The following is a 22,629-nucleotide window of genomic DNA, read 5'->3' as shown; positions in this document are numbered from 1 at the left end:
TGGGGGCGTGGCTGCTTTTAATTATTACACACAAACATCATTACCATTCAACACAAATATAAGCACATTACATTGATTATTAATATCACAATACACATATGCTATTAAACTGTTAGTGCTTTAATGTTTTGCCAAATAGTTCCAATGCAGCCAATGACAATTTCACATTTAAACAAAGACTTTACATTCTACTTATACTGACTGAAATGTTTACTTCTTACATCAAATTACATTTTCATAATATTAATAATAAATATACATCCTTAATGTTGCTATATAACAGCAAATTAAACTGACATGCACAAACAAAGAGAAAGTCATTTATAAAGTGTGTGTGTGTGTGTGTGTGTGTGTGTGTGTGTGTGTGTGTGTGGTGGGGACCAGATGCTGCCGAGCTGCGCGACTCTTATCTGCTCCTCCTAATAAGCGGGATTTGTTGTGGGCTTGACGGGTGCGGCCCCACCCTTCAAGTCCCCAAAAAAACAGCGACAAACGCTCCGTCACTCCGCTCCTCTTAATTGTTTTTCATTTTTCATAAATTAAAAAGGAAGTTCAATAGTAACATTTTATAAAATTTGTACATTTTCAGCAGAAATACCCGAAATGAACGAATCGTTTTGTTAAAATGGTAAATGATTCAGAATATGATTCGGATTATCTTCAGAATATCTTCACGCCACGAACTTCTAAAGTCATTAATTATTATAAATGTAGCGTAAAAAAAGGCTGTTGCTACAGATCGAAAAAGTATATAAGCGTCCTTATATATGCATTATGTAGCTAATTAAATATCGCTATGGGATAGTCATTAAAATAAAATAAAAAGCAACGTTTAACATCTTTAATTTTTTATTTAAAACGGCGAGCATTCTGCTAATGATGGAATGTATGTCTGTAATTAAGAAATGAATTAAGATTAATTCCATTTATGACCGTAATCTTTCCTGAAATTTTCACAATGATCAGACAGAATTATGGATCATAACTGGAATATGATGGCTGCGTTAAAAGCTTGTTGCCGGGTCACCCATGCATCTTGGCCTCACGTGACCCCTCATGGTCCCGGCAAGACTTGTCACCTCCTCCTCCGGCTCCAGGGGGGACAGAGCAGAGCATTGCTCTCCTTCAGGTCCGCACGTCAGTGATATTTCCACTCGCGTGTCGCGCGGCCAGCCAACCCACCGGGGCTTTCATGCTGTGGAAATGAACGCGGACCCGTGCGTCTCGTACTGCGACATGACGGCCATGGATTCCTACTTCAGCCCGTCGGCGGGGTCCCCGCCCGGGGTCCCGTTCAGGACGTTCCTCCCCGGCAGGGCGCAGGCGCGCAGCCCCCTCCAGCCGGACGCCGAGGCTCCGCTCTTCATGCACAGACCCGCGATCAAGCCCCCGCCGCCGGCCGCCAAAGCTGGACAGGACGGAGGACAGGACGGAGCGCTCCTCGCCTGCTACGGTCAGACTTTCTCTACTCCTGCTTTACTCCCGCGGACTCGTGATGGAGGTGCATGTACTGCGTTACTGAGCCTTTACGGCACGTATCCAAAGCGACTTACAATCAGTATTAACAGGGACAGTCCCCCCCCCGGGGACACGATGGTAGTAAGTGGGGTTTCAACCACCCATCACATCACACCGAAGTATTCACTGCACTTTTCCACGTTACTCGTGACTTACTTGTGCTTTACTGGGATTTTATGTGACAGTATAGCACAGAATTGTCAAGTGGGAGGAAATGTCTCCTGTTCAGTCAGATCAGGTGGAGATCGTCCAAATCAGCAACGGATTGTGATTAGAATATAGGTCTGGGCTTGGGCTGGTCCATTCTAACCCAGTTATTCCACCGTACCTCTGTAGCTCTGTTCAGGGTCCTTGTCCTGGAGTCTTTTGCAGGTTTTCTTCCACAGTTGACCTGTATGTAGCGCCAGGTTTATGGAGTTGGTGATCTTCTCACCACTCTTCCATAAAGGTCAGGTTTGTGGAGTTGGTGATCTTCTCACCTCTCTTCCATAAATACGGAAAACTTCTCCGCAGGTCCTCCAGAGTTACCATGAACCTTTTGCTTCTCTGATGAATGCTCTCCTTGCCAGTTTAGGTGGACGGCCATGTCTTGGTACGTTTGAAGTTGTCCCATACTCTCTCTGTGTTCTGTGAGATGCTTTAACCTTCTCCACATTCTCAGCCCTTTAATTTACTCACATGTAGACAATTTCATAATTGCTAAATTAATAACTAGATAGTATTTGGTGGTGTCAGAGTAAAGAGGGAGGAAGATATTAATTTGTAAAAACGACATATCGTTTCCGTCTTTCACAACAGATCAGAAGCAGGTTTTGTGGCTGTGAAGAAGTGGCCGGGTTCTGAATGCTGTCATAAGAAGTTTGTTTTCGAGTAATAAATCCCCACCTCATATACTTTTCATCTGGTTTATTATTGCTGGTAGGTCTCCGGACTAGGATTTTATTTCTGGAACACTGTGAGTGTGAGAGTAGAATATTCTCGAGAGAGAATTAGAGAAGAAAAAACGAACAGAACCGACGGAACTCAGTACCGACACGCAGGTAGCGAAGGACTTTTCTGCGCTTAAATTGGTAAAAAATCTCCGAAATAAATATGACGTGTAATATAACATCGAATTTAATTTCTTCATTCAAAATATCCCATCAGAATTCTGAAAACGATGTTTGAATATCTGAAAAACGATGTTTGAAGTTGAAGACCTCTAAATGTTATAAGAAGTATTATAATATTTCGAATAAGAAATTGAATATCCCCATTATTATTATCACGATTATTGAATATGAATATGTTTAGTAAATTCAGCGCTTTCATCCCGCATATATCACTCAGGTATGAACCAATGAAAACGGGACAATCAGCAGTAACCCGTCATGCACCTCGGATGGGGTAAAATAAAATGAAAAAATAAGAATAAAATTGTTCTTTAATAAGAACAATTATGCATATAATTATGTATCATTATTACGTATAGTGATGTATGTATGTATTAGTATAATTTTTAATATAATATTATTAAAGAAATAGATAGGGCCGCGGTGTAAAGTGTGTGTATATGTGTGTATGTGTTGAAGGCAGATCGGGTGTAAAGTGTGTGTGTTGAAGGCAGATCGGGCCGCGGTGTAAAGTGTGTGTATGTGTGTGTATGTGTTGAAGGCAGATCGGGTGTAAAGTGTGTGTGTTGAAGGCAAATCGGGCCGCGGTGTAAAGTGTTTATATGTGTGTATGTGTTGAAGGCAGATAGGGCCGCGGTGTAAAGTGTGTGTATGTGTGTGTATGTGTTGAAGGCAGATCGGGTGTAAAGTGTGTGTGTTGAAGGCAGATCGGGCCGCGGTGTAAAGTGTGTGTATGTGTTGAAGGCAGATCGGGTGTAACGTGTGTGTTGAGCGCAGATCGGGCCGCGGTGTAAAGTGTGTGTACACAACTAAATCATCAAGGCACTGTCAGAATATCATGCATATTATGACAGTCAAATCTGGCAGGTTTCACACACTGATTCCATTCACAATTCCACCTGAAATCCTTTAATATTATATTGCAATATATAGTTATATTTTATTATAGTATTAATTCATTTATTATTTTACATAAAGAGAACATGAACAGAAACTGTTGAATATTGATTGCTGATAATATTAAATGGGTGAATTGCTGTCATTAAACACAGTAATTGGTTGATTGACAGGTGACATTGTGGAAGTGTATGAGGTGCACATCAGAAAAGAGCCCTGAACATTTGATGCATCTCCATGATGTACAATGCGTCCGGAAAGTATTCACAGGGCATCACATTTTCCACATTTTGTTATGTCACAGCTTTATTCAAAAATACATTAAATTAATTTTCCTCTCAAAATTAATGACAATGTGAAGGTTTTAGCAAATTTATAAAAACTAAAAAAATCTGACAAAACACATGTACATAAGTATTCACAGCCTTTTGCATGAAGCTTAGGTGCCTCCTGTTTACTCTGATCATTCTTGAGATGTTTCAGCAGCTTAATTGGAGTCCAACTGTGGAAAAAACAGTTGATTGGACCTGATTTGGAAAGTCACACACCTTCTACATAAGGTCCCACAGTTAACTGTTCACGTCAGAGCACAAACCAAGCATGAAGTCAAAGAAATTGTCTGGAGACCTCAGAGACAGGATTATCTTGAGGCACAAATCTGGGGAAGATTACAGAAAAGTTTCTGCTGCTTTGAAGGTCCCAGATGGTCATCCATAAGTGGAAGAAGTTCCAAACCACCTCTACCTGGCCGGCCACGCACCTGAATCCCTCTCAGTCCATGAAATGATGAGACAGAGATTGAACCCTTTTGGTATGAATGTAAGGTGTAAGGTTGGTAGGAAACCAGGCACCACTCATCACCAGGCTAATACCATCCCTACAATGAAGCATGGTGGTGGCAGCATCATGCTGTGAGGATGTTTATCTGCTGCAGGAACAGGGAGACTAGTCAGATGACTGCAGCAATGTACAGACACATCCTGCATAAAAAACTGCTCCAGAGTGCTCCTGAACTCGGGTGATGGTTCGTCTTTCACCGTTACAACCGTTGAGATGTGCTGGGTGAAACTGGCCAAGGATAGGTGTGCCAAGCTTGTGGCATCGACAAATTTTTGAAAAGTTTTTCAATTTTTTAATTTTTATACATTTGCCAAAACCTCAAGTAAACTTGTTTTCACGTTGCCATTATGGGGTGTTGCATGTAGAATTCTGAGGGAAAATGCATTTAATTATTTTTGGAATAAGGCTGAAACAAAAGAAAATGTGTAAAAAGTGATGTGCTGTGAAAAGTTTACAGATTCACTGTACTTAGTCTCTGATTTTGTCCGCCACTGCTGTATTGTCCACCACTGCTGCTGAAGCAACTCAGGGTTAAAGGTCGCACTCCAGGGTGCAGTGGTGGTGTCGTAGCAGGACTGGTAGGGCTGTGTGGGAAGTGAATGATTTGCGGCTGCCAGGCTGTAATGAGCAGGAGCGATAATGATCCATAAAGATCTTTAATGACCCAGACATATTTGAGAATCTGGTGCCAGCCTAAAACTCTGCACTCCGTTCATCCATCCAACAGAGAAGCAAAAAATAACAACCGACAAATGAGCTTAAAATGAAGGGCGGAGTCCCAACCGAGGGCCTGTTTATAGTTGAAGGATGAAGTGGAAGCATTTTTCACTGCAGCCAGGATTTCAGCCCCTCTGTCATGGGACAGTGTGATTTTAACACCTCACTCGGCTTGGTTCACACATCAATTATCAATTATTATTAATGGGGCTTTTCCAAAAGAAACACAAACGCCTTTATACCTTCATCAGCCATTAAAAGTTCCTCAGGTACCTGCAGCTTCAGTTCTGATTTTATTGATCGGAGAATGGATGCATGGATAAAAAAGCAGTAGTGTGTCTGGACCACTTATCTTGCCTGAAACCAACAATGTCTCATATAAATTTTAGTTTTTACCTTGCAACTGTATTTTCATCGATTGAAAGAAATTGACTACTCTGTAAAAATACCAATAACCTGAGCACAATTTATGTAAAAGTACAACATAAACCTTGCTACCTAAGTAAAAATAATTTTAGTAACTTCCTTTTAAATGTACAAATACACAGAGATTGTATGTGCTGTGCCACTGTGTATAACAGCTGGCATTAATGTTAATGTATTTGGCTGTTTTTATAGCACCAATATAAATACCATATTTCCAGGAAGAAGAATATGTGTTTACAAATCTGAAGGCAAGTTCTGCTTTTATTCTCACCCCTGTTGGACTGCACTGCAGTATTTCCTACATAGATTTGTGCACTTGAAGGTCATTTATGCTTTCTTTTTAATGCAGCTAGAAGGGGGACTTGGGGTAGAGTTGGCTCTTCAGCATTATAGTAACAGTAATTTTAGATTTTTAGTCAGTAGAACTAGAACAGTACTTTATAGAAGTCTATGTATGTAGTTCCATGGGCACAAACAGGGAAATTAGTGAAAAAAAGATATTTTCCTCAGTATACACGAATCCATCTTTGCTTCGCAGGAGTAGCGGGCATGAATGGTTGGGTTAAAATGGCTGGAGAGACTCTTTATGGCTGTGATAGTGTAGTAAACAGTGACCTTTGAGGTGGTGGTGCCCTTGCAGATCTGGAACTGAACAACCTTTTATTACGGGGTTAAACCATTAAGCTGCAATGCTGGTGTTACGCGGCGCTTGCCCGCAGGCCGTAGCTGAAGGGAGTCGAGTCGCTAGGAGTGATCGAGCGCTCGCGAGTCGGCTGGAATGCGCTGGGCCCATCAGGAGACCTCGCATTAATCCGGGGCAGATGTGTTCACGCAACCCATTATTCATCCACCTCCCAAAAAACGACACACAACGAGTGGCTGGTTTACGTAACCTTGCCTCTAGAGGAGATGAGACACACGCTCCATAATGACAGACATGCAGGTGTGTTTGTGTGTGTCGAGCGTATGCGTATGGCCCTTCATCACAGTACCTGGTCATTATGTTCATGCTGGACGGCGGCGCCTGACCCTGAGCCAAATGGAACTGGGGGCGCAGGAACGTATTTCTGCTCCAGCAGCTTAAGCATCATTAGAAGCCATAAAGAGTGGCGGCAGACTTTTTCAGCTGATTGAAAAAAGAGAAGGAGGTGATGGTGAAGGGGTTTAAATGATCTGAGCCGTACCCTTGACAGCCACGAGCCATTAGGAGAAGTGGTGCAGGGTGCAGGCCGCAGGCAGAATGGAAGTATGCCTCCCTTACTGTTGTGTATGAAATAAGGCCATCGAAAGGTGAGTGTCCAAAGAGGACACTCCTAATGGAGTGCATGAGGAAGAGCAGCTTATGTCTCTCTGAGTGCCACAATTATGGCCAGAACGGTTTAAGCTATTGAATTACTTTTCACAGGAGGCAGTTTTATTCCCAATATGATATTAATAATAATAGCTACACAACCTTTAAACACACAAAAGCAATGTATACTGAGAATGATCTGCATTTTCAGGACCAAGGTTAAAGGCGAGGTTAATTGCATCTGTCACAACAGTGGAATATTTGACTTCAGAGCCGATGAGACTGAATGTCCCCAGCCTCCAGAGTGGTGGCCTAGTGGGTAGGGAAACAGAACCGTAATCAGAAGGTTGCCGGTTCGAATCCCAAGGCACCAATCCCCACCCACTGGTCACTAAGGGTGATGGTTAAAAGCAGGGGACACATTTCGCTGGGTGCTGTGCTGTGTTGTCACATGTGACAACTAATCACTTTCACTTCGGTATCATAGAAAAGTTGGTTACAGTTTGTAAACGGATGCACTATAACATGCTGTTCGAAGAGGCTACCTTTCTCTCCTGTGTTCAGAGTAAATGGTTCAGGATTCATACTGTAATGTTCCTCTAGAGCACTATAGAATAAGTGCAGCAAAACTCATTACAAATAGTTGTGAAGTTCATATTCCTAAATTACCTGTAAATGGTAATTACAGTATATAGTAGTCATTATGTTTTATGATAAGAAATTATTTAAATGGGTAATTAGAAATGTTTTTTTTTTAATTAAACTATTTGTAACCAAAGACTTACTTCTTGTCAAATGTTTAAGGGAACTTAAAAAGTGTCAATTAAATATTACCCACAGGATTTACATAATTTAAAAAAGAAACCTGATCTTTAATGATGTTTGTGACATTGACAGACACATGTTTAAATGATCCAGGACGAGGAAGTGGCATCCAGGAGACTTGCCAATCATCAGGCCCCTCCCAGTTTAGTCTCTGCCATTATAGACAGTGTGCTGGGTGACAGAAATAATTGCACGGCAACAAATTCTGAGGATGCCTGACCTTGCACTAGTGTTCAAGCACCATGCATAGAACACAGCACTGTGCTCAGTGGCACTACACACGGTGACAGCTGTGCACATGGTTCTCTGTGGCACACGTCAGGCCATCCATCAGACTGCAGTGTTAACGGAAACACTTCCCTGCTTCCCCATGAAGACTGCATTCCTGCTCGATCTGCTGGCATGCATCTTCCCTCGGAAACATCTGGAAACTTACCTGTGTCTCTCCCACATATGCTGCTGCTAGTACACCAGCCCTAGTCCAGAACCAGGCTGAGAACCCTGCAACGATCACATTCCGTCTTCCATGAACGGCACAACCAGTAAATCCCGGTCTTCAGTTTGCAGTTTGATAGTAATAAAAAATATTGTTCATACATAGATTATTCATATTAATCAGTTTTGAGCTCCTAATTGAAAGTGGTGTACTGTACGTGTGTTAAACAGGACTTTTTTTTTTCATTTCAGAGTGGCGGGCCATTAACCCCTCCCTGGCGCACCCCTAATTTATAGTGTTTCTTTAATTTGCCATTAGCTGACCCTACCAATCACATTCCATAAAAGCTGAGGGGGCGTCCTGCCGCTTAACAGCCAGTTAAATTACACTTTGATGTTTTCCTCTTGTTTCTAACAGTGATTAAATGGCTGACCCCAATAAACATTCGACCTTTCCTAATTCAAAGGGTCTGCCTACAAATACAGGCCACGTACATAATCCAGAATTCAGGAACAGTGGCTTTAAAAGCGGTCTGCACCTCATATGGAGAACAGAACAGCGCACATCTTTCCGGATCGCTCTGGCCTCTCAGTGTTTAGGGAAAAGCTATCAAATCCAGACTATACTTTTTTCCGGCAAAAAAAAAAAAAAAAAAACTGGCTCCGGACAGAAGAATGCAAACTGGTTCAGTTTCAAAAACCTTGTTGTGTGGCGCAGCAGAGTTATCGCTGCGTTCGAAGGGTGGGGATCTGAAACGTTCCCCACAAGCATCTCTGCTCTGCCTGAACAGGAATCCTCTTCTGAGCATTCGAGCTGGTAGACTGAACACAGCCCAGCAGCACCACTTGATAAGCGCACCTAAAACCGACATAATAAATACAAGGCCACATATTAATCACTTTTTATTTTAAATGAATGGTTGTTGGTGTACATTTTTTTTTAAGAAAGATGGTTTAGTCCAAACCCATTTCAACATTCTGAAACAGCGGGAGACGGTCGAGTTATCCTCTACAACCTGCCTGCGGCAGGATTTTCTCTTTTTCTCGCCGAGTGAAAGGGGGATTTTGTAAAAGAATTGGAGTTGGATTTAGTTTTATTTCCATGCGGCATGTTCCAGCCTATTGTTCTTCAAATTAGTTTAATGTTGATTATTTTTAAATCCTGACTATTATTTTAACATGTTTCTTTTTTATTTGAGTTTTTCTATTTGTATTAGTACTATTTTTGACTCTTTGTATGAAAGCACTTTCAGCTGCAATTCGTGAGGTGCTTCTTCTCCTTCTCAACCCGTACAGATCAGAGAAGCACACAGAAAATAATGTATTTTTCTGTCCTGCACTCACCCCATAACCATGCTATGGATTCCAAGTCTGCACTGTAAACCATCATAATTAAAATCTTGTGCCTGCCTGCAACATGCGCTCTATGGTATTTTCATATTTCTTTTTTTTTTTTTTTTAGAAAACATTACAAAAACGGCAACAGGCAGGGTTTTTGTGCACGACTAATGCGAGACATGGACATCTTCTTCTGGATAAACACCAGGCCAAATCCACTGTTTGATTTTGGCTCAGCATTACTTCAGTTCAACATTCTGACAGCAGAGTAGAGCTACCATGTCATTTTAAATCAGACCCATGTCCAGCCTTAGATTTCCTCTAAGTAAAATAATTAAAAGGGCTACTCTGTTTTTTCACGGGCATTTAAATAAAATGAGAAATGGCTTTTTAATACAAAGAACTAAAGAATCTTCAAGCACTTGATTTATTTGAAAAAAAAAAAATCAGTTTTACAGTGCCTTATGTGCAGTGAGAAAATAGGCTCCTGTTTGATTTGCGGGTGATACCTAGGGTGACCAAAACGGTGTAGGAGTCAACGTAGCTGCCAACATTTTCCAAAGATTCAGATTCATTTTAGGCAAATTCATTTGGATCAGAGCAATAGGTAAAACACGAGGGGTAAATAAAACCTTGCCAAATGCAGCCTTTATCTTTAAAACCCAAGAAGCCGTGTCAGTCCCCCATATTCTGGATCCTCTAAATTCAAACCAGACCCCATTCGGGATGATTTATTTACTCCTGCCTTTGCGTACACAGCATGAACGCTCCAATTCAGACAGAAAAACTGTATTTCCCGACAAGGATAAAGAGAGGTCTGTGACAAAACGGCAGTCCATGAAATCAAAGGTGACAAAAGGAATGTTGTGTACTGAGGGGTGGACATGGAGGTCAGAAGGAGCACAGTAAATGGAGTCCAGGGGTCTTTTGAATTCAGGTGGACTGATGCTTACTTGGGGTCATGAAATAAAAACAATCAGCAACTCACCTTACTTTTCCATAAATCCTCTCTATTTCCTCCATTAAGAAAGTTGTGGGTTTTTTGTGTGCAGGATCATTTTTGACTGAATCAATGATTCAGGGTGATACACTCTGTTAACACTAGTGCTAACTCTGATTTTCAGATCCTGTCAGATGTCTGATGTTATAAATTCACATCAGTGCAACTCATGACTTGATTATATTGCAATATGGTACAATATTTAATATCGGATTAAAAAGAAAGGGCTCTGTTTTTGACCTGGCACTAGGTGCAGTGCTATCTGATCATGCATGGACACAGGTAAAATGCAGCAAGCGTTTTCCATTGGTATGTGCTTGACGTCTGTAACCATCAACAAGGTTCCTTGAGCCTCTTCTCTGTCTTGGATCCTAGGTGGTGGAATGAACTTCTTCTAGATGCTAAAACAGCTTCTAATGAACACAAGCTAACAACGTTAATTTTTAGAAATGCTATTATATTTATATATGACCAAATTAGGGATTCTGAAGTAATTTGCTCTGCCAAATGCTTTAGTAGCAGCCATGCTGGATGTCTTTACTGGCTGCGCCGAAATGCACAAAATCCATTTTTTGTGTTCAAGGGCACTCTTGTGCAGAACAGACTGGACAAGAAGGCATCAGATTTCATCATTTATAAAATGATTCATGCATTTCAGCATTGACAAAAATGTATGAACCTGTTTTAGGAAAACCTTAGACAATATTCAGCCCTGAGTATTGTTATGTATTTACTTTATTGTTCATTGATATTCACAGGTAGTATTGCTCTGAGACTATCTGAGACTATCTGAGAGTATCTGTTTGAGGTTATTCTTAAACATGCAATCTTTTATGATGCCTAAAAGCTTTTTTTTCTAATTTCCAGGTAAAGAAAGCACTGGGCTGACAGACGCTGAGTTGCCCTCAAACCAATCTGACCCCACAGGGATGGACAGCAGCTACCTGAGCACAAAAGGTCCGGAGGGGAAGGTCCCGGAGGGGCGGCCAGGTTCCGAGCTGACCAGTCCCCTGGACAAGAATGAGGCCGAGAGCAACAAGGGCAAGAAGAGACGAAACCGGACGACCTTCACCAGCTACCAGCTGGAGGAGCTGGAGAAGGTGTTTCAGAAGACCCACTACCCAGACGTGTACGCCCGAGAGCAGCTGGCGCTGAGGACCGACCTCACTGAGGCCCGTGTGCAGGTATGTCCAGCAGATCTTACATCTCCAGGTCCAGTCAATAACTGGAAGTCTCTTTCTGAATGCAAATTGCTCCCCGGGCATTGGTGGCCTAGTGGTTAAGGAAGCGTTGCCGGTTCGTTCCACCAAGGTGCAACTGAGGTGCCACTGAGCAAAGCACCGTCCCCACACACTGCTCCCCAGGCACCTGTCATGGCTGCCCACTGCTCACTCAGGGTGAATGGTTAAATGCAGAGGACGCGTTCCGTTGTTTCACTGTGTGCTGTTCTGCAGTGTCTCACAACCACTTCACTTTCAAGACATTTTGTCATGATTTACGATAACTTGACCAATGCAAAATCCATCACAGATTTTAAAAAACAATGTGGAGGAATACAAATGAAACTTTAAGATGCACTGAAAGAATATTGTTGACATCCTTCATTGGTGGGTTCTGGCGCAAGTGTGTTGCACTTTGCTTCATACCAGTCTGAGAATAGTGGTTGTGGAGTCGTGTTGTTCTGCCACCTCTGGATGCTCAGTGAGAAAGCCGCCCCTGAATATGATTTTTTGCGGTTAATTTCTCAAGCTGGCAACATATTTCCTGAGTGATTGTATTCAGCTTGTGGGCAGTTTGATGACCAGGTTCTGGGTTATATTAAGCAGGACCGTGGGATGCTCGCTTGGAACTAGTCTGTGAATCTGAGGTGGATCTGTTGGCAAATTCCTCGGGGATGACGCACCCGTCCAGCGACTGGCGCTGAGTTCACATTAACTACATTCCTCCAGCAATAATGGATGCTAATGGATGGCTGTAAAAACATAAGCAGCAGTTGTTGCTCTCAGGAGGTACGGTTGTGCTAGTCAGCAAGATCTGGTACAAGCCGAGGCAGCAAAAAGCAACAGTTTGGAACATTTTTAGAAACAATTTTCAAAAATGAGTCCATTTCAGTCCAGCCGGCAGCAGTGCTGAGAACAACGTTGAGGAGGTGATTGGCAGCCGGCTCTGCTGTGGCGGCGGATGGGTGGGTCTGCGTTCGTGTGGGATGGTGATTGAAGTGCAGGACCCCTCAACGAGCTCCAGACCCAACCAAGAGGCCAAAGGTCAAACGTTTTTGGAAAGCGCCGGCGCATGTTCAGGCTACCTCGCTGCATGGCGTTTGAAGAGAGAGAGAAAAAAAGATCGGCAGAGTCACGCGACGGGGGGATAAAAAACACTTTCAGGTGCCACGTTCAATTTCCCCACACGCTGGCGTACACAGTCAGGCGAGGGCGCCTGGCCGTCCTTTCAGACCTACAGTAAAATAACTGCATTCATTTGGCGTCCAAACGAGAGCGTCCATCCCTCCAGATGAATCGAGTTAAACCGGCGGGCTGACAGCAGCCAGAGTTACAGTGGGGTTTGACCCGTATTTCAAAAAGCATACCTAACAGGCCTACGCAATCCGGAGTGAAACCTCGCATTTGGTGTATTTGTTTACATTAAACAATATCATTCTCACGAATGAATATTTGATGGGAAACGCCCCGTACCTTTTGGGTCAGGGAAAGGTTGCGTCTCAGCGACAGCAGACGCCGTTTATCACATAGAGCGAGGCTAAAGTCAGTCAGTCGGACTTCAAAGCGTCTCTCGCTCCGTCTCTCAGCTTGGGAACATAAATTTGTGGTTTTAATGGGGTTGTTGGGTAGCTGCTGCGTTTATACAGTTCTGCATCAAGTGCGTGGTTTTAAATATAAAGTGCATGAAGACAGCAAGTACATGAAAAAAGCACGACATGCTTTGAAATACAGGTCAATACTCAATACTCAACACACACACTTTCAATCTGAGCTGTTGGTAACATTTCTGCATGTTCTGTTGTTGGAGACTCCAGGGACAGAGAGAAGCTTGTGCTGTTCCCTGATGATCTCTCCTCCCAAACATTTGGCCCGGATTCATTTTTTTTTTTCATTTTCACAGTTGCTGTTCAAAGAAAGCTTGGAAAGACTGTGCCGAGTGTGTGTGTGTGTGTGTGTGTGTGTGTGTGTGTGGGAGACAATAGTTAGTGAACAGTACCAGATAAATGTTAAGGCAGTGTGTGCCTGCAAGCGTGTGAATAATTGTAAATGTCGATGTGATGTGTGTGTGTGTGTGTGTGCGTTACTCTGGCTTCTCTTGTCTGTGAGCTCATAAGAGGTCGTGGAGGGCAGCTGGGGAGAGCCGGGGGTTTAGGCATCAGGAAATTAAACATGAAATGAAAACAAGCCCCAGTTTGAACATTCTCCCATCTCACTTTCCAATATCCACACTTCCTCCACAAGTTAAAAAGGAGGAAAAAAGGAGGAGACATGTCAGCAAGACAGGGAGACCAGCGTCACACTGCACTTGAAAAATATCAGCAAATTTAAAACTATGCCACATGCATATCTAATCAAGTATATGATGATATCTTCTGTTTTTCTGTTATGATATCCAATCTACCTCACATTGAATTATTAAAACTTTCCTTCCAGGATTTTTTTTTTTTGAGGAAAATGGTTGCAGTGGAAACTTGCAATGCAAGTTGTGAAATTGTGAAATCTGTTTTTGTTCTAGTGAGAATAAAAAGCACTCTTCCCAGGATTACAAAATAAATATGTTGTTCCTTATCACTTTTCCACAAAACAATAAAATCTTGCACAAAAAAGTGCACAGAACATTAACATAGACCCTAGCATGCCACCATTATTGGTCAAATTTGGGAACGTTATTAGATAAAATTACAACTGAAGGACTGTATGAAAATATTAAATTCATAAATAGCCAGGCTGCAAGATTTCTTTGATGCTGATTCGCATGTGTGGGTAGGAGAGCGTCTCATTTCGGTTTCAGTTGATTTCCTCCTGTCATCGTCCTCGTGAAGAATCCTCTGCTCACCCAGTTCTGCTGGTGTGGCTTCAGTAATCTTGCAGCTTGGTGTGATGTTTCTTCTTCTTCTGAGTTCAACATATGCAACATATAGCCCTAGGATTGACCGTATAAATTGCAATGTGGGCTTTGGGCTAACCCAGAATGACACTATATAACTCCATCCCTCCACTGCTGCCTTCTCACAGGCTTCACTGATCCACACACAGCAACCAGACGCGCCACCGCGGGAAGAGCATTTCATATTTAGTTAAAAAGTGAAATGATTTGTGGTTTTGTTTTTAAGACTTGAGGCCAGAGTGTAATATGGCGGATGAAAGGAAGCCCTAATAAAATGTAATATTCTCTGAGTGAGGGGGGATTGCACTCTTCCACATTAAAAGCGCAAACATCCATAAACCCGGCCTGTGCTGTGTGCCAACAGCTGTCAAATAAAGAAGGCATATTTGAGGGCATGCATGTGTGTATATAGTGTATGTCAGTGTGGGGAGAGAGATAGAGTTTTGAGTTTGTGCATGTCAATTTCATCTATAATCATATATAAGGCTATTAAACTTAATCAAGTTGTCATAGTGCAACAACCTTGGCAGGTTGGGTTCCTTACCCACTTGGCCACCATTGCCCCAGATCATATTATTACCTTTCGTTTATTAAGGCTGGTGTCTCAGACGTGCAGATCTGCTGGAATCTGGCTCCATATGACTCTTTGTTTTCAGAGGACTCCTCCCAACACCAGTGTTCACATTTACGCACAAATCTCACACAGTGATACTGACCTAAATCCGTAATATTTTCCCAGCTCTGATATTACCCACATTTTGCATCTTCCCACATTCCTTCTTTTCCCCATAAGCCCCTCGGAGTTTTTGGAAGGGCTTCTTACACATGTGCTCCTCCCCATGCCGTTTATGTGCGGTCCCTGCGTGCACAACAGCAAAGCATAACCCACAAGCCATGACTTCAGCTGAACATCCATCATACAAATCACTTCCATGATGCAGCAGAAGCAGCAGCAGCATGGAGGTATGCGGAGGTGCTGAAAAGCAGGACCCGAATGTAAAATTCTATTCAGTATAGAATAAAACAGCTGTTGTCAGCTAAAATTTAATTATTTTACATTGAAGATTAACATGTTATCACAACTTAAAGTTCATATGCTATGTGCAGGAAAACTCATGCTTATTGTAACTGTGCCTCACACATTAAGACTAACACACTGGAATTATTTTAAACTGGTGCTGAGTGCAGCAATATGCATTTTTTGCTAGTGTAAGACTTACATGAATTAACATATATAACAAGAAAAATACACGATCTTTTATGTTATGTCACTTCATCCAACCCAACCACCTGTTCGCTGGATCCAAATCCTTCCATAATGCTTCAATGTGTTAATCCATCCCATCATCCATCATTAATAAGATCATAACATCTGGTCTCATCCCAACTTCCTTCCTATTATTAAGTTGCCATCCAAATAGATTTTGTCCTCTATGGTCTTTACTTACAGCAATATTTTTGATTCAGGTTATGGCGAAGATGCTGTACTATGGAATGTTTAAAATTTCCAAATCCCCTTTCAGATGGCTGAATAACTGCAGGAATCTCATAAGTGTCATTTTGATAGTGATAAAATTATACTAATTTACCCTGCAGTTGCTGAGATATTTTCAGTTTATTTTGGATGTCATTTAAATTTTTTTTTTTGAAAGGGGTCGAGAGGTTTTGCACGTATCTGTTCTAAACCTGTTTTTCCCTCTGCCATTACTTTGTAGTGACATAACTGTTGCAAAACTGTTTCTTATTAGAACACCCAGGTGTATTAATTTTTTACACAAACAGCTCTGTCCCAAATCAATGTTTTTGTTTGCTGAATGCTGGTTGGAATCTGCAACTCTTGGTCTTTTTTTGGTGGATCTATATTTTGAAAATATGAAATTTAATTCTTGGTTCTGTCACTCAGAACACAATCTTTAAATATAGTAATGAATTTCATTTACCTTGTTACTGTCCCACTTACTTACTGGGGTACTGTCCATGTCACTACTAATTGTAAGTTGCTCTGGATAAGGTTGTCTGGTAAAAGTATAGGAGACAAAGACAAACTGGAGCAACATCAAGTTTAGGTAATAAACAGAGTACAACACACTAAGACCATGAAAGTTACTCTCATTACAAGCAGAGAATAAAATATTTCAAACATGCTTCCATCTTAACGCAGTGAAATGGAACATGGATTTTTGGGGGTAAAAGCTATGACTGTGCTTTCCTGCATGGCCGTGGCTTTGGGGTGATTAATGGGCAGCAGCGGCCCCTGGAGCGCTGTACAGCCAGCAGCCGTTGGCTGAGGGGAAGCAGAAGAGCCTGAATCAAAGCCGTCGGACCGGACCTGTGCAGGCAGGGGGAGAGTTCACCGCCGGGCATAAATAGCCGAGCGTGGACAGCAGATTAAAAGACGTCAGCCTTGAAACCTGTGGATGGAGCTTTCAAGTGCAGGATAATTTATGACCCTCCTCACTCTTGCCTCTCTTCACTCTGACTCGGCCCATCGGACAGAATTTTCTCATGGATTTTCTGGTTTAGATCAATGTATGAATCCGCCCCCCCGTGGTCTGTTCTAGATCACTTCACAGACATTCTGCGGCAGATGATCACAAAAAAATCACTAATATGACATTTTGACAAAAAAACTTCCTGCCAAAACATTGAATAACACTGATAATCTGGTTAAAATGAGGCCTGGATATATTATTAGGACAACCAGTGAACCCAATTATTTTTGATGCAGTCATAATGCAGGTTCAGATGAAAGGTGAAAGTGATTAGTTGTCACATGTGAGACACCACAGCACAGCACCAAGTGCACACAGTGAAATGTATCCTCTGCATTTAACCCATCCCCGGAGGAAGCAGTGGGCAGCCATGAGTGGCACCCTGGGAGCAGTGTTTGGGGATGGCACATTGCTCAGGATTTGAACCGTCAGCCTTCTGATTATGGGTCAGGGTCCTTAACTGTCAGGCCACCACTGCCCAGTAACAGATGTCAGTTTGTTGTGCATGGTGCTACATAGTTGCAGACCAGTCAGGCTGCCCATGCTGGCCCATGTCAACCACCAAAAGTGACAACAATGTGCAAGTGAGCATCATAACTGGACCACAGAGCAAGGGATGGTGGATGAAGGAGTTCTGGCCTGATAAATCACATTGTTTTTAGCATCATGTAGATGGCTGGGCGTTTCTGTTTTTGGTTCACATATAGGCATATAAGCATTTAAAAGCATTTCTCACATATAGGCTATTTAAAAGATCCCTAAAGACAGGTAGAGCAGTAGAGCTCCTCTATATAACCCACATATAAACAGGCAGCTGAAGTTCTTTCAACTCATGTTGTTCTAGGTATGGTTCCAGAACCGCCGGGCGAAATGGAGGAAGAGGGAGCGCTTTGGGCAGATGCAGCAGGTCCGTACCCACTTCTCCTCTGCCTACGAATTGCCCCTGCTTACCCGACCAGAGAACTATGCACAGGTATGTCACCCCAGGCACTGTCCTACAGCTGTTTCCTGTAATGCAGTAGAATGCATCCGTAAAGTATTTACAGTGCATCACTTTTCTCACATTTTGTTATGTTTTAGAGCCTTATTCCAAAATGGATTTATATAATTTTTTCCTCAGAATTCTACACACAATACCCCATAATGCCAACATGACAGGTTTTGGCAAATGTATTAAAAATAAAAAACTGGAGAAAACACATAAGGATTCACAGCCTTTGCCATGAAGCTCAAAATTGAGCTCCCCTGATCAACCTTGAGATGTTTCTGCATCTTAACTGGAGTCCACCTGTGAACAGGCTCGGGCCAGCGGTGGCCTTCTGAGTAAGAAAGTGGACTCTTACTGAAGGTTGTTAATATCTAGTGTTTATGTCTATGGCTGTGTACCACAATGATAAAAAGAATAAATTGCACCCTCACATTGACGTGGGTTTCCTCCCGCCTTCCAAAGGAATGGCGACATTAAATGGGGGTAAGAGAGTAAGTGTTCGTTGATAGGTGGCTATTTACTGTTGACTTAATGCTGCATTCAGTTTCCAACTGGGAAAAATGAACAATCCAGCAGGAGATTTTGTTCTCTGTACTTCAGTGAAGGACTTTACTGTGACTTCAGCGTTTGACGCAAGTTCCCAGAATAGCCTCTGACAGTAAACAGTGTTTTACTTAATTTCAATCACTAAGGCCATTACGATTTGCTTGAGAATTCAGTGTGAAGGACATTGTTGCTTATTTTCTTTCAGATGCAGAACCCGTCATGGATCAGTGGAAGCAATGCTGCTTCTCCAGTGCCTGGCTGTGTGATCCCCTGTGACACCGTCCCACCCTGCATGACCCCCCACCCTCATGCAGCCAGTGGGGTCTCTGACTTCCTGGGCATGCCCAGCACAGGCAGTCACATGGGACAGACACACATGGGCAGCTTGTTCGGGAGCCCTGGCATGGGTGAGGCCATCAATGGCTACGACCTCAACGTCAACCCTGATCGCAAGTCTTCCAGCATCGCCACGCTGCGCATGAAGGCCAAGGAGCACAGTGCTGCCATCTCCTGGACCACATGATGCTGTACCCAGGGATCTTCTCACCAAATAAAGCTAACAAACAAACTGAACTGACACAGGAGGAATACGCTGGGTGCTTAAAAGGTGCCTGACGCTGACTGAGTTTCTGTATTTATCTGTCTTGAGAGAGGGGGATTGTGGGGAATGGAGTGGGGGTCATTCTGTCAGGCTGCAAGGAGGGGAGCTCAGTCAGCAACATAAAAGCGTCTCCTGCAGGAGAAAGACTAATGCCTGCACTATTTTACTGGCTTTCTTTTCTATGGTTGTACATGTTACTGTTAAGTCCAGCCAAGCCAAAAATCCCTGCCCCCTGTCCCAGCCCATGGACTCTGCAGCTACCATCCAGGAACTTTAATTCTGATGGAACAGCACACATTTTGTGTACTGGAAGCATTTTGAAAGTGACCTTTAAGGTCAGTGCTCTGGCTCGCACCTCCCCCACCCACCCAGAAGTGTCACATATGGCCCAGCAGACATCAAATCAGCAGTGATTTAGAGCGAACAAGTCACTTCCTCTCAGACGGCGTCTCGGAGGGTCCCGGCTCTTCATGATGCCAGTATGGGTCCTGGTGTAACAAGAAACCTGAAGCTGTAGCAGCCGCTCCTCCCCCAAAGTCAGCAATAACACACAGTGGCAGGCCTTCAACACCGGTTCAGGGAGCCAGTCTCCATCGCCATTGGACAGGCGAACCGTCAGGCCTCATTCCCCAAAAAAACAGGAAGGTTCGCTTTACCTGCATCGACATAAAATCACAATCACAGCAAGGGCAGGAAATGGCCACATGCAAGGCAGAGCGCTGCCCAGTGCCCATCAGGACCAGGGGATGGGAAGTCAGCCTCGGCCATCGCAGCTGGGACCTGTGGCTGACTTCATTCGTTTCCTGGCCTCCAGGGTTGGTGTCCGGTTTCCCTTCGAGCGGAGAGCTGGACAGGGTGGAATACTCGCCCCCACTGCAGCTCAGCTGCGGAATTTGGAAGCACTAGGACATGTCACAAGCTGACCAGCATTGCAGGTCACCCAGTGATGATGTGAGTGAAGAGGGGAAACTTAATTATCCTCTGTGTTTTTGGGAGGGGTTGGCTTTATCAGATGCTGATACGGGCGAAACAAACCTGCTTCAAATTTAGGGCCAAACCTGATACTCTGTCTTCGACTGAAACAGCCAAATGGAAACCAGACTCTGTTTTTTATAGACACTCCCACTTAAAATCAAGCCATTAGTGTCCTTCTTGATATTATTAACTCAACTTGACTAGTGTCAGAATAATGCTCTGTGACAGAGTCAGCTGAGGAGAGAAACCTGGTTAGATGATTTTCTTTACTGCCACTTCAAACAGAAGCAGAAAAACGACCCTGAGGGGATAGGAGTTGTTATTTCTGCTACAACTGCGGCCTGAATGTCCCTTAACGTCCCTCCAGTCCACAGATAATACACTCCAAATCCCAGGAGACAGCTCAACTGCCACAACATCTCCCTTCAGTTTTTGTTCTGCACTGGTCCTCACTCCATTTTGATACTACTGAACCATAGTTGAAGATGTTTTCATAAAGCATGTGCATTTTAAAAAATGGCGACCAGTTATGCTTCCAACACTGAAAGAAAAGAATGGGTTTCAGTGTTTTAAGTATTTTTGTGCTTATTTTTTGGAATTATTAATCAGATTTAAAACATTTTAGTAAGTTTAATAGCGGCAGGCTACACTATCTGTATTGCTTATAATTATTTTTTTCAATATTTGTAAACTTGTTTAAATAATTTTGTATGTCCTTTGTAATAAGTTATTGCACTTATACATCTAAAACTGTTTACACCAGCAGAGAGACTAATTCAAAAAAATCTACATGCTACAAATAAAACTCAACTTGAAACATTGAAAAAGATGTTGTGCTGTGTTCTTTGTTCAAGCTTTTCATGCAATGATGGAGCCTCAATCAAACATTGTTTATGTCAACTGCAATATGATCACATAAAGGGCACTAAGCACACCACTACACGTTTACTGTGAGGCTTATCACACTGAGGCATCCTCAGGTTTTACATCAACAGGTCAAAAAAGATCTCTAACTTTCTGTTAGTGTGGAATTACTTCGGTCTCCCACAATACAAACTTTAATGAAGGATACTGATGATTGACAGCTCTCACACATGCATTATTATTATCACTATGTCACATGCACAAACATCAATCAAGATGGCGCTGGTGAGGTCGGCTGCCGTCGCGACTGCTCAAGTTTAGTTTGTTTTTGTTTTTTAAACCCTCTTTTAACAACCCTACACCGGCAAATCTACCACCATGCAACGCATTAAATACAGTAGAGACACTCTTGTTTCTATTAGTATACAATGCACTTACAATACGAAGACTTTGACTGCTTTTCCGGATCCCAGCTGGCCGAGTGAAATCCTGAGGAAGAACAAAGGACGCAACGCGAAGCGGCGGCCCCGGGGAAAATGAGCCGGCGTCAGGAACAGGCTGAGGGCCCGTGCACACAGCACATCTCTGCCTAGCATCCTGCTCGCCAACGTCCAGTCACTGGAGAACACTGCTTCACCGAGACATGGCGGAACCCAGCGGTGCCGGACCACGCCATCCAGCCGGCCGAGTTCTTCTCGGTCCACCGCATGGACAGGACACGCAACTCGGGGAAGACACGGGGAGGCGGAGTGTGTTTGATGGTAAATAGCAACTGGTGCAATTCCGTTGTCCCCCTGACACATTCGTGGTCGCCGAATCTGGAACTATTGTCCATAAAGTGTCGTCCCTTTTACCTTCCTCGGGAGTTCACATCGGTCATCATCAGCGCCGCTTACATTCCGCCGAAAGCGGACATGGACACTGCCTTAGGCGAACTGCAGGAGGCGCTCACACAGCACCAAACACAGCACCGGGACGCTGCGCTTATTGTGGCAGGAGATTTTAATAATGCCAGCCTCAAACGCGCAGCGCCGAATTTTCATCAGCACATCACCTGCCCCACCAGGGGTGAAAGGACACTGGACCATTGCTACACTACCATAAAGGACGGGTACAGGGCACAATCTCGTCCACCATTTGGAAAATCCAACCACGCCGCCATCTACCTCATGCCTAAATACAAACAAAGGCTTAAACAGGAAGTTCCGGTTCAGAGGGAGGTGGCACGCTGGACGGACCAATCGGTGGCCGCTCTTCAGGAGACTGGGGCATGTTCTAGTGTAGTTCCGGAAACATCAGTGAGTTTGCGGAAGTGGTTGTGAGTTTCATTGGGAAACTAACGGACGACACCATTCAGAAAACGATCGTCAGAACGTTTCCCAATCAGAAGCCGTGGGTGGATAAAACCATCCGCGACGCTCTGAAATCTCGCACCGCGACCTATAACGCGGGGCTCACTTCCGGGGACATGGAACCATACAAGGCTGCGTCATACAGCGTCAGGAAAGCGGTGAAGGAGGCGAAGCAGCGCTACGGGAAGAAACTGGAGTCACAACTCGAACAGAGTGACTCTAGGAGCCTGTGGCGGGGACTACGGACAATAACGGACTATAAAGCACCAACATCCGGTACGACGAACGCGGACGGGTCTCTGGCA

The 22,629-nt window shown here is 43.4% G+C and overlaps 1 protein-coding gene across 1 annotated transcript; it reads left to right on the top strand.

The window, feature by feature from the left end:
• Positions 1-1,032: 1,032 nt before the first annotated feature.
• On the top strand, positions 1,033-21,159 carry LOC114794442 (homeobox protein aristaless-like 4). Its single transcript, XM_028986992.1, has 4 exons — positions 1,033-1,453; positions 11,267-11,583; positions 17,843-17,971; positions 18,738-21,159. The coding sequence occupies exons 1-4, from the start codon at positions 1,057-1,059 to the stop codon at positions 19,053-19,055; spliced, it is 1,161 nt and encodes a 386-aa protein (XP_028842825.1). The 5' UTR covers positions 1,033-1,056; the 3' UTR covers positions 19,056-21,159.
• The last annotated feature ends 1,470 nt before the right edge of the window (positions 21,160-22,629 follow it).

This window comes from Denticeps clupeoides, chromosome 7 (assembly GCF_900700375.1).
Source record: "Denticeps clupeoides chromosome 7, fDenClu1.1, whole genome shotgun sequence".
In the NCBI taxonomy this organism is placed as follows: domain Eukaryota; kingdom Metazoa; phylum Chordata; class Actinopteri; order Clupeiformes; family Denticipitidae; genus Denticeps; species Denticeps clupeoides.
This window is presented reverse-complemented; position numbering and strand designations above follow the sequence as displayed.